Raw genomic sequence first — 13279 nt, 5'->3', positions numbered from 1 at the left:
ATTTGAAGGGGAGGGAGTCTTAACAGATCTCTAGGGACACTGAGAACTTTGAAGAGCCATCCCCAGGTCGAGGAATTTTAGAATACAACATAGTGATATAAATCAGTTCCTTGGTTGCCTGGAAAGGAGGGAGAAGGATTACAAAGGAGTGTGAGGATACTTTCTGCAGGGGTGGAAACGTTCTCTTTCTTGATTGGGGTGGTGGTTAACACAGACATATATATATATGTACACACTTTGGTCAAAAGTTACCAAATGTACTCTTAAAATCTGTGCATTTTATGTTGAATTACACCTCAAAGTTGATTTTATTTTTTTAGACTAGTGAAGAACATGATGAAAGCTGGAAAATATCTTGTCAAAATACTACATAAATTATTTCAAAGAGAAACGTCTGTGTTAAGTTGCTTTCATCTTTTCTTTGCCATGAATTTATCAGAAAAACATAGTTTTAAAGATTTTTTTCTGAATTGCAGCCAATTGGTAGCTATCTTCAGACAAGGAGTAACCTTGAATTTACATTTTTAGTTATTTGGGCAAAAAACGTTTAAGCACTGTATTTTAATATTGCTAACCTGATTTAGAGAGTTAATACTTTTAGATTGCTGGTTTAATTTTTTAAACCATTTAAACAAAAATATTTTTATTATGTTTTCAGAATTGCTTTTATACCCTGGAATGTTGAAACAGAAGTCCTTCCTCTCATTTCTTCTACGTTGCCAAGAACTATTTTTCCAACAAGTACCATATCTTTAGAACATTTTGGTAAAGTTTGTGAAATCATTTTCTATTTTAAAAATTGTTATTATTTTCTTCCAGTTTCATAAAAATGTGTGTTTGATGACTTAGAAAAGCTGTAAAGTAAGGCATAGTAACTTGTAAATACTTCTATAAATATTTGGACAGCGACTTAACTTTAAAATTGCTTCAACTAGAGTGTGTGTGTGTACATACACACACTGTATGTATCCTATATACACACACAATGGAATATTATTCTGCTACAAAAAGAAGGAAATCTTGTCTTTTGTGTCAACATGGATGAACCTGGAGGACATTATACTAAGTGAATAAGGCAGGCACAGAAAGAAATACCACATGATCCACTTACATGTGGAATCTAAAAAAGTTGATCTCATAGAACTAGACTATAGACTAGGGCGTGGGGTATCCTGGTGGGGTGGAGGTTGTTGGTCAATGGATAGAAAGTTTCAGCTAGATAGAATAAGTTCTAAAGGTCTATTGTGTAACGTGATGACTATAATAATGCAGTTGACCCTTGAAAAACACAGGTTTTAACTGGGTGGCGATATTTATACATGAATTTAAAAAAATAAATATATCGGAAAATTTTTGGAGATTTGCAACAATGAAAAAACAGACAAATCGCATAGTCTATAAATAGTGAAAAAATTAAGGAAAAGGTATGTCATTAATGCATGAAATATATGTAGATACTAGTCTATTTCATCATTTACTACCATAAAATATATACATATCTATGATAAAAAGTTAAAATTTATCAAAACATATACACACTCAAACTACATGGTTCCACCATTTGCAGTCATGAGAAATGTAAACAGCTGTAAAGATACAGTATTAATTCATAACTGTGTAAAATTAAATATAGTGCATATTTACCAGTGTAACAATTTTTGTGGCTGCCACCTGTTGCTATTTTGGTGAGCTCAAGTGGAGGCTGAGGCTACAATGTGCTGTGATTGCACCACTGCACTGCAGCCTGTGCAACAGAACAAGGGCCTGTCTCAAAAAAAAAAAAAAAAAAAACCTGCAAAACTTGGTGTAATGTAATCATCTCCATGTGAGCATTTGTCTTTCTAATAGATTGCATATCACAGTAAAAAGTGATCTCTTGCAGTGCTTGCGTATTTTTCATAGTGTTTAGTGCAATACTGTAAACCTTGAGTAACACCTTTGGGACCCACATGAAGTGCCATTAGTGATGTAGGAAGTGCTCCCAAGAAGCAAAGTTATGGCTTTATGAGAAGAAGTTTAATTCCTTGGTAGGAACTGATCGAGATCTATAGCTACAATTGCCCACCATTTCAGACAGATGATTCATCTTGTAAACAAATGATATATTAAAAAAAAAAAGATACAAACTTAGGGTATCAATAAATACAGTACAGCACTGCAATGTATTTTCTCTTATGGTTTTTGTAATAACCTTTAGCTTCTTTTATTGTAAGAATACAGTATGTAACACATATAACATTAAAAATATGTTAATTCACTGTTATCGGTGAGGAGTCTGGTGAACAACAGTTAAGTTTCGGGGAGTAAAAACTATGCCAATTTTTGACTGTGTGGGGGGTTGGTGCTCCTAATCCCTTTGTTGTTAAAGGGTCAACTATATCTGAAAATTGCTGGAGAGTGGATGTAAAGTGTTCTCACTAAACAAATTGTAACTATGTGAGGTAGCACATATATTAAGTAGCTAGATTTGGTCATTCCACAATGTTTATGTACTTCAAAACATCATGTTGTACATGGTAAACACATACAGTTTTATCTGTCAGTCAGTTTTAAAAATAAAAAATATTCCAACTAGAAACTCTCTTCTACAGTTTTTAGAAATTACAACTTGGAGGCTTTGAGGAGCTGATTCGAAGTCTCCTGTTTCAGGCTTTCATATCCAAACCATAGATCTTTAGAAGTAACATCTGTTAATTAATTATTAATAAATAGTTTGAGTCTTTATTAATTCATGAATAACTTGACCATTTTCTCTCTCCTTTTGCCTAGATAATCCCAGGTCATGGCCGGGCGCAGTAGCTCACGCCTGTATTCCCAGCACTTTTGGGAGGCCGAGGCAGGCAGATCACTTGATTTCAGCTTGGGCAACATGGCGAAACCCTGTCTCTATTAAAAATACAAAATAGCTGGACATGGTAGCGCGTGCCTGTAGTCCCAGCTACCCAGGAGGCTGAGGCGGGAGGATCGCTTGAGCCTGGGAGGTTGAGGCTTCTGTGAGCGATGATTGCTCCAGTGATCACACCATTGCACTCCAGCCTGGGTGACAGAGTGAGACCCTGTCTCTGAAAAAAAAAAAAAATTAAGCAAGTAGCAGTTACGAGACCAAAAGTTATTTTCCTTTTTTTTCTCTATAAAATTGCCCACTTGGACCAAATCTAGTTATAACTTATTTCAGTGTCATTAAGAAAGTTGATGAATACCTCATATTACTCAGAGGTTAGTAGCTGTGCATTTATTAATAGTTTTATTTGTAAGTATTTTGTTTCACTCTGTTGCAGACTGTTTTATGCTAAAATTAGCTAAAGCCAAATTACTGTTTCTTAAAACACATATTTTTTACCCTTTATTTTTTTAAAAAAATATTAGGTACTTCTTGCAAAGGATATGCATTAGCACATCCTCAAGAAGGGGAAGAAAAGAAGCAAACTTCTGGTACATCAAATACCAGAGGATCAAGACGGAAACCTGCAATGACAACTCCTACAAGGAGGTCTACACGTAACACAAGAGCCGAAACAGCCAGTCAGTCTCAGAGATCCCCAATATCAAACAATTCTGGGTGTGATGCCCCAGGTAACAGTAATCCATCTTTAAGTGTTCCCTCTTCAGCTGAGTCAGAAAAGCAAACAAGACAGGCTCCAAAACGGAAGTCTGTAAGAAGAGGAAGAAAACCACCTTTACTGAAAAAGAAACTTCGGAGCTCTGTAGCTGCCCCTGAAAAATCATCTTCCAATGATTCAGTAGATGAAGAAACAGCAGAATCTGACACATCACCTGTGTTAGAAAAAGAGCACCAATCAGATGTAGACAGTAGTAACATTTGTACTGTGCAGACACATGTAGAAAACCAGTCTGCTGATTGCTTGAAAAGTTGCAATGAGCAAATAGAAGAAAGTAAGAAGCATACTGCAAATCATGATACAGAGGAAAGAGTAGAATCTTCATCTTCTGAGTCTTGTGCTCAGGATCCTCCTATGCTAGTTGGTGAGGAAGGGGAAGTTAAAAAACTTGAGAATACAGGTATAGAGGCTAAAGTTTTGTGTTTGGAAAGTGAGACTTCTAAAAATATTTTTGAAAAAGGAGGTGATCCATTGGAAAAGCAAGACCCGATATCTGGACTTTCAGAATCAGAGGTAAAGGCAGATATATGTGCAGTTCATCTTCCAAATGATTTTCCTACATGTTTAACATCTGAAAGCAAAGTGCACCAACCTCTATCTAGTCCCCTAAGTGAGTTATCTGAGAATGTAGAGTCAGTGGTTAATGAAGAAAAAATGACAGAGAGTTCCATAGTAGAAGTTACTGAACATAAAGATTCTACACTAAAAACAGAGGAGCTTATAGAGAGCCCCAAGTTAAAATCTTCTGAGGGTGAAATTATACAAACGGTGGACGGACAATCTATTGAGAGCCCAGAGGTTCAATTGCTTGGGCATGTTGAAACTGAAGATGTAGAAATAATTGCAACATGTGATACTTTTGGGAATGAAGATTTCAATAATGTTCAAGACTCTGAAAATAATTTATTAAAAAATAATCTTATGAACACCAAATTGGAAAAATCTTTAGAAGAAAAGAATGAATCGCTGACCGAACATCCTGGATCTACAGAGTTGCCTAAAACACACATTGAACAGATTCAGAAGCATTTTAGTGAGGACAACAATGAAATGATACCTATGGAGTGTGATTCATTTTGCAGTGACCAAAATGAATGTGAAGTTGAACCATCTGTAAATGCTGATCTTAAGCAAATGAATGACAATTCTGTGACACACAGTTCCGAAAATAATATGCCATCTTCTGATCTTGCAGATGAAAAGGTTGAAACTGTTTCTCAACCATCTGAAAGCCCAAAAGATACCATAGATAAAGCCAGAAAGCCTCGTACTCGAAGATCTAGATTTCATTCTCCATCTACAACTTGGTCTCCCAACAAAGACACTCCACAAGAAAAGAAGCGGCCCCAGTCTCCATCTCCCAGAAGAGAAACTGGGAAAGAAAGCAGGAAGTCTCAATCACCATCTCCTAAGAATGAGTCAGCCAGAGGCCGGAAAAAATCCCGTTCTCAGTCCCCAAAAAAAGATATTGCAAGAGAAAGGAGACAATCTCAGTCTCGGTCTCCAAAAAGGGATACTACTAGGGAAAGCAGAAGATCTGAATCACTGTCACCAAGAAGAGAAACTTCTAGAGAGAACAAAAGATCTCAGCCAAGAGTGAAAGATTCCTCCCCAGGAGAAAAATCCAGGTCCCAGAGCAGAGAACGAGAAAGTGATAGAGATGGGCAGAGGAGAGAGAGAGAGAGGAGAACCAGAAAGTGGTCTAGGTCCAGATCTCATTCTAGGTCCCCCTCAAGATGTAGAGCAAAAAGTAAGAGTTCATCGTTTGGTAGAATTGACAGAGATAGTTACTCTCCCCGGTGGAAGGGAAGATGGGCAAATGATGGTTGGAGATGTCCACGAGGAAATGATCGGTACAGAAAGAATGACCCAGAGAAACAGAATGAAAATACAAGAAAAGAAAAAAATGACATCCATCTAGATGCTGATGATCCAAATTCTGCTGACAAACATAGAAATGACTGTCCCAGTTGGATAACAGAAAAAATAAACTCTGGGCCTGATCCAAGAACCAGAAATCCAGAAAAGTTGAAAGAGTCTCACTGGGAAGAAAATAGAAATGAAAATTCAGGAAATTCTTGGAATAAAAACTTTGGTTCTGGTTGGGTATCTAACCGTGGTAGAGGCAGAGGCAACCGTGGCAGAGGCACTTACAGAAGTAGTTTTGCCTATAAAGATCAGAATGAAAATAGGTGGCAAAATCGAAAACCACTCTCAGGGAATTCAAACAGTTCAGGGAGTGAATCTTTCAAGTTTGTGGAACAGCAGTCCTATAAGCGGAAAAGTGAACAGGAGTTCTCATTTGATACACCAGCAGATAGATCTGGATGGACATCTGCATCTAGCTGGGCTGTGAGAAAGACTTTGCCAGCAGATGTACAAAACTACTACTCGCGACGAGGCAGAAATTCTACAGGTCCACAGTCTGGATGGATGAAACAAGAGGAGGAAACATCTGGACAGGGTAATGTATTCTTGTCGGTTTATTGATACTGTTTTATTCGAATAATTATAAATTTAATATGTTATTTGTATGAGTTGAAATGATCCTTATTTGTAGTTTTTATAACAAGCTGAACCCTAGTTGTTTGCAGGTCACTTTGCATTATATAAATGTATATACACGCACATTTATCTACATAAGTATATTATTAACGCTACCTCTGCTCCAGACCTTGCCAAAGACTTAAATATTTTCAGCACTGTTTGCTACAACAGAAGAGTTTGGGATATTCCTATGCAGGATTTAACCTCTTAATTTGTTGATTTCAGATAGTATACTTTTAATTTTTTTGATAATTGTTCTCATACAAATAAAATAAGCCATTGTTTTAATAGTAAAGATTTATATTTCCTTTTTTTTTCTTGTTAAGAAGATTGCAAGAAAAAGGCTGTTGAAGATATAAAAATTGAATAATCTTATAATTTAGTAACTAAATTTTATGTGATTTTTTTAACTAGTCAGTTTCTTGAGCTACTGATTGTTGATGTATGTTTTGCATGAACTTACTCTTAAAACATATTTTCAGGTGAATGTTTGTTTTGTTTTTTGAGGTGGAGTTTCTCTTTTTTTGCCCAGGCTAGAGTGCAATGGCATGATCTCTGCTCACTGCAGCCTCCACCCCCTGGGCTCCAGCGATTCTCCAGCCTCCCGAATAGCTGGGATTACAGGCGCCCACCACCACACCTAGCTAATTTTTGTAATTTTTTAGTAGAGATGGGGTTTCACCATGTTGGCCAGGCTGCTCTCGAACTCCTGACCTCAGGTGATCCGCCTGCCTCAGCCTCCCAAAGTGCTGGGATTACAAGCTTGCACCACCGCGCCTGGCCAAATGTTTTCTTTCAGTTAGAAAATCAGTTCACATTATTTAGAAATGACAGGACAAAATTAAGCAGTTGGAGATTGGTACTGTTATACTGAGCCTATTAATTGCTATTTAATTTTACTGTAACCAGTAGTTGTTTCTCTGTCTATAGAGATTTATAACATGATTTTTTTCACAAGCTTTTTTTCTTTTGATAGATTCTAGCCTAAAAGACCAAACAAACCAGCAAGTTGATGGTTCTCAGCTACCTATAAATATGATGCAACCACAAATGAATGTAATGCAGCAACAAATGAATGCACAACACCAGCCTATGAATATCTTCCCATATCCAGTGGGTGTTCATACTCCTTTGATGAACATCCAGCGCAATCCATTTAATGTTCATCCTCAGCTACCCTTGCATCTCCACACAGGAGTGCCCCTCATGCAGGTAGCCGCTCCTACCGGTGTATCTCAGGGATTACCACCACCACCACCTCCTCCCCCACCATCCCAACAAGTCAACTACATTACTTCACAACCAGATGGAAAGCAATTGCAGGTATGTTTTTAGCAATTCAAGTTTAATCAATATAGCCATTGTAAACATTTAGCTGTTCAGGACAGATGTTCAAAAAAAGGCATCCTGGCATTCAAAAACAATTTGTTTATTTGATTTTAGTTATGGTAAACCTTCATAGTCCCTCTTTCATTATCCTTCTCAAAACCCCCCAACTCCCAAATTAGAAAATTAATTAAATACTTATTACCAAATCCAAGCTACATATATGCTGTTACTTATATCTGAACAGGATTTTTTTTTTTCATATTAAGTAAACCAAATTATAAACCAAATTAGGATCAAGTGGTGGGCACTTTACATTTTTCTGCTGTTTTGCATTGTTTATGGGGGGTGTATGGGGCGGTGGGAATTAGTGATTAAGTACTATGATGAAGTTTTTATTGTCTTGTTCAGACAAACACTAGATAAAGCTGTTCATTATCCATTACCATCTGTGTTTCATTTTCATGAATTTATCATGCTGAAAAGAAAGGAGAAGTGCCTCTGTGAGACATAGAAAATTTGAATAATTTGCAAACATTGTGTTGCTTATAATTTTATGACTGCCTTTAAAAAATTTTAGAATCCTAGGCGGGCACGGTGGCTCACACCTGTTATCCCAGCACGTTGGGAGGCCAAGGCAGGTGGATCAGTTGAAGTCAGGAGTTCGTGACCAGCTTGGCCAACATGGTGAAACCCCATCTCTACCAAAAATACAAAAATTAGGCCAGGCACAGTGGCTCACACCTGTAATCCCAGCACTTTGGGAGGCCAAGGTGGACGGATCACGAGCTCAGGATCAGCCTGGCCAACATGGTGAAACCCTGCCTCTACTAAAAATACAAAAATTAGCTGGGTGTGGTGGCGGGCACCTGTAATCCCAGCTACTCAGGAAGCTGAGGCTGGAGAATTGCTTGAACTCAGGAGGTGGAGGGTGCAGTGAGCTGAGATCGTGCCACTGCACTCCAGCCTGGGTGACAGAGCAAGACTCTGTCTTGAAAAAAATATATATACAAAAATTAGCCAGGCGTGGTGATGCATGCCTGTAATCCCAGCTACTTGGAGGCTGAGGCTTGAGAATCACTTGAACCAGTAGTCAGAGATTGCATTGAGCCAAGATTGCGCCACTGAACTCTAGCGTGGGAGAGAGTGAGACTTCGTCTCAAAATAAATAAATAAATAAATAAATAAATAAATAAATAAATAAATAAATAAATAAAAGTAGAATCCTGACAGTACGATAGAGTTGAAAGAATAGGGAAATTGGATTTTAGTATTTTGTATCTTAATCTTTTTCTCCTATCAACTTACTACAAGCCATTTGATTTTACTGCCTTATTTTTTCCAATCTTTAAAGTGGGGGCACTTATTTTCATTAATATTCCTGAAGATCCTTGCAGGAAAGATACAGTTCTTTAAAAGCTCTTCTCCTCCTTGTTTTTAGTGTTGCTGTCAGAATGTTACAATCCATATATATAATTTAAAACTCATCTTGACATATCTAAATAAGGCCCTGTTTAAGAGTGTTAATCATTTTTCTTTAAAGGGCCCTTTAGATATAATTACCTGAAATATGCATTTTTCTTTAGTACTAAGGTTGGTTTGCTTTGTGTTTTTTAATGTTATTTCTAATACATCACTAAAAGACTTCTATTGAGTACAAGTAATTCATTAACTGATGATAACTCTTTAACACAGGGTATTCCTAGTTCTTCTCATGTAAGTAATAACATGAGTACACCAGTTTTGCCTGCTCCAACAGCAGCCCCAGGAAATACGGGAACGGTTCAGGGACCAAGTTCTGGTAATACTTCGTCATCAAGTCACAGCAAAGCCTCTATTGCTGCTGTAAAATTGGCAGAAAGCAAAGTAAGTGTTACAGTGGAAGCCAGCGCAGATAGCTCGAAGACAGACAAGGCAAGTTCAAGGTTGAGAGCAACCTCCATAATTCTGTATATGATAAAGGTGAAAAATATCAGCTTTTTATTGTATGAGTGGTGAAGGGAATTTCTTATTGGCAGTCTAAATGCCAATATTATTTGAAGGATTCTCTCTAGATGAGTTGATGTCCAGTAAATTACTGGTAATACTTGACAATTGTTTTTAGAAATGTTTGATATGTTTTAGTAAATAAACTGTTTTGTATTTGTCACGTTAATAGTTGGAGAGTCTCTTATTGTAAATGTGAAGTATTTTCAATTTCTTGTTTGAAATTTCGTGAGAGCATATGACTGGTTAATAATAAATTATACATTTTCTTCTCATCAGAAATTGCAAATTCAAGAAAAAGCAGCACAAGAGGTAAAATTGGCCATTAAGCCATTTTACCAAAATAAAGATATCACCAAGGAAGAATATAAAGAAATTGTACGGAAAGCAGTAGATAAAGTAAGTTATGCCTTTAGTGGAGTATGTGCACATTGTTTTGAACCACCTCTGTTTTAATAAATGAATGCTGAAGTTTAATTAAAATAATAAAAGCTAGCTCCTACTAATTCCTGTCTACTTTTTTGCCTTTTGACTAGTTTGTATGAGATAATGAAACATGAAAATAAGTCTGGTTATCTCTTTGGGGTTGTTTTTCACAAAGCTTTCTATTTTGGCTTTAATCCCTTTAAGCATGAAAAAAGTTTACCCTCCACCCCTTTTTTCTTAGGTTTGTCATAGTAAGAGTGGAGAAGTAAATTCTACTAAAGTGGCAAATCTGGTTAAAGCCTATGTAGACAAATACAAATATTCACGGAAGGGGAGCCAAAAGAAAACTCTGGAAGAACCTGTGTCTACTGAAAAAAACATAGGCTGAAATGGGGAACGCTGTCAAAGACATTATCAGGATATCTGCAAAGTGCAATTTCAACATGTACCATTAACTGAAAATCATACATAACTGTGATTGAAATTTGGTTTTGATAAAATTATTTTTTTAACATAGGATATGATGTTTTGTTCTAAATAAATATAGGTCTGCACTGCAACTTCTGTATCCTTCCTTCCCCTCCAACCTCCCCCACAAAATTCAAGGGAAAGTAAAGTGTTGAAAGGAATGTGCATCTTTACTAGGACTGTGTTATAGTGTGGATACTGAAAGATGTATAGCTTTTTGATTAGAGCAATGGAGTGCATAAATTAGAAACTTCTAAGTGCACTGGTTTTCAAAGAGATATATATATAAAATGCATTTATTCTGTCAGGTTAAAATATAAAGTATGATCTTTATGATTGATTTTTTCCCTCTAATTATAGAAAGTTAAATAATGTATTACCATGAAAAATGTTTCTAATATTAAATAGAACATATCAGTTGCAGAGTTCCTAATGTGTATTTTTAAAGCACATATCTGAATAAATTGCCTAGATAGAAAAAAATTATCACATGAGTAAAATTTAGTGTTCAAAACATTGAGACACTCTTCACCTATTGTATGACCAAATAAAGGTTATGCTGCTTGTTTTTCTTTTGTGCCTTTTTTTACTCTGAATTGAGATAAGCAGTTTGACTTACTAGATTACAACTTTGGCAGTTCAAAGTCTTTGTTGAAGACTTTGAAGAAAAAGATTTGGAAAAATTGTTGACTTTTGGCCGGGCATGATGGCTCACGCCTATAATCCCAGCATTTTGGGAGGCCGAGGCGGGTGGATCACCTGAGGTTAGATCATCGAGACCAGCCTGGCTAACATGGTGAAACCCCGTCTCTACTAAAAATACAAAAATTAGCCAGGCGTGTTGGTGCATGCCTGTAATCCCAGCTATTCGGGAGGCTGAGGCAGGAGAATCAGTTGAACCCAGGAGGCAGAAGTTGCAGTGAGCCGAGACCGTGCCATTGCACTTCAGCCTGGGCAACAGGAGCAAATCTCCGTCTCAAAAAAAAAAAAAAAGTGTTGACTTTGTAGAAATTATGTTCTTTCGTAGTATCTTCTTCTACCCATTGCAGATGATAAATTATTTGTGCCAATTTGAGAATTGCTATTAAGCTGTTATCCTCCCTTCCTTGGGACTAAGAATTACAAGACTCATGGCACTGGCATAAAGTCGTTGTTTAATCACTGATGAAATTATTTTCACACTTGTTACAATGAATGAAGTGTTAATTTGGTGATCAGGTGGTAGCCATTAGCCATGTTGCAGAATTCTAAAATTCTAGCCAATGAAACCTGTGTTTTAGAAATGCAGAGGAAAATTGAATAATGGAGTCTTGGTTAGCCTTTCAGGGACTAGGGATTTGTTTTTTTGTTTTGTTTTTTTTGTTTGTTTGTTTTCCTCTTTTTAGTACTAGAATATCTCAGTTTTTATAAAAGGTAAGTTTAAAATGTTTATCGTGCCATTATTTTAACTGGCATCTTGAAAGAACAATGCGTTTTCTCCATGATAAACTCTGATTCCAGTAGGAATTTTCAGTACATACCAAGTACCTGGAAAGTTCTTCAGATAAGTTAATGGATCCAAGGAGATACATGCCTCCATGAGATAAACTGACCCTTTTACTAGCTAAACTAGCCAGAGCAATACTCTGTAGAACTGTGCTTTTCTAAAGTAAGGATTATCTGTTTCTCAATTTTACGTGCATAATACTTTTCCTGGTGCTAGCTTTGATAGGCAAAATATCTTGAAATGTTGGCCCCATAATGATTGTGCTAGTTCATAAGCTTTGTTAAGTTATGAGTTTAATCATAAAAATATTTCCAAGCAGTTTTTGACCTTCATTCTACATTTCTGGGCATTTGTAATATGGTATTCTACTGGTATATATTTTTAAAGTTTGCATTTAGATTATGATAAAGAAATTTCAAGTGTATTTCTTCTAATAAAGTATTAAGACAGTGTTTCAGAATATCAAGGCACACCTCCTTAGTTGTTTTAGGTTAGAACTCTACAAACAATTTTGTGAATGTTCAAAGTATTTTGAGTTAAGGCTAGTTCATACTTTGAAATTTTTGCAGCAAATTGCTGTGTCTAAGTTGATTAATCACACAATACATACTTTTCCTGCATTTTCTTTCAGTGACATTTGAGAATTGGGTGACATTTTAAAATGTGCTTTATACCATTTAGCTTTTGCAAACAAGTTCTAAAGTTTTGGAGCAAAAGTGGTGTGGTCAAGAGTTGAAGTCTCATATATCTTTAGTAGCACTCCCATGAATTATTTCCATGACAATAACAAGTGTGTGTTCCATATCTGATTGGGGCACTGGTTAGACTGCATTAATAGCTAATGAAGAGTGTTATTTGATTAGAATTCAAACTTTTAAAATTTTGAAATGTTTAAGAATGTATTAGAAAATGCATGCTTTATGTTGAAAAAATACATTGCTTTAACATTCCTCATTCTTTAAGAAATTTATGTTAATTTTGCATGGGCACAAACTTAATCAGAAACATTTTGTGGAGTTACATTTCCTCTTGTTATTTATCAAGGTTCAGTATTGACTTGATCTTTGAAACCTTGGTCCCTTTCATTTACTAGTCACATTGACCGATGTTTTATAGAAATGCCTAGAATTTTGAGACTAATAGTAGTTATCCATTAACATTCTAAAAGTTTTGTGCTTTTTTAAAATTTGTTTTGGTAATTACCACATTTTTTTCTCTTACCTTCCTTTAAATGGCCACAGTGTATACTGCTTGAATGTTCCATCCAAAAGATGTAGCTTCAGAAGCACAGTGATTGCCCCAGGGTCCATGAGATATTGTTTTTATTATGAAGTTGGAGTGCTGTCTACTGAAATTATACTCTTAAATAAATATGTATGTAGTGTGTAATATTTTCTAATAAATTCTTTTGATAAACTAA

General features: G+C 36.1%; 1 protein-coding gene across 4 annotated transcripts in view; it reads left to right on the top strand.

The window, feature by feature from the left end:
- SCAF11 (SR-related CTD associated factor 11) overlaps window positions 1-13279 on the top strand; it is a 77472-nt gene extending 64193 nt beyond the window's left edge. For 2 of the 4 annotated variants that reach the window (XM_045365103.2, XM_005570636.4), the window contains 6 exons: window positions 659-765; window positions 3367-6084; window positions 7144-7490; window positions 9189-9407; window positions 9759-9878; window positions 10147-13279. In XM_045365103.2, the coding sequence (XP_045221038.1) occupies window positions 659-765; window positions 3367-6084; window positions 7144-7490; window positions 9189-9407; window positions 9759-9878; window positions 10147-10293 (3658 nt within the window). In that variant the 3' untranslated portion in view covers window positions 10294-13279. The remainder of the gene's footprint in view (window positions 1-658; window positions 766-3366; window positions 6085-7143; window positions 7491-9188; window positions 9408-9758; window positions 9879-10146) is intronic. The other 2 variants (XM_015430804.3, XM_045365104.2) reach the window with 2 other exon arrangements.

This window comes from Macaca fascicularis, chromosome 11 (assembly GCF_037993035.2).
Source record: "Macaca fascicularis isolate 582-1 chromosome 11, T2T-MFA8v1.1".
Lineage (NCBI taxonomy): Eukaryota > Metazoa > Chordata > Mammalia > Primates > Cercopithecidae > Macaca > Macaca fascicularis.
Note: the sequence above shows the minus strand (reverse complement) of the source record. Positions and strands in the feature narration are given on the sequence as shown.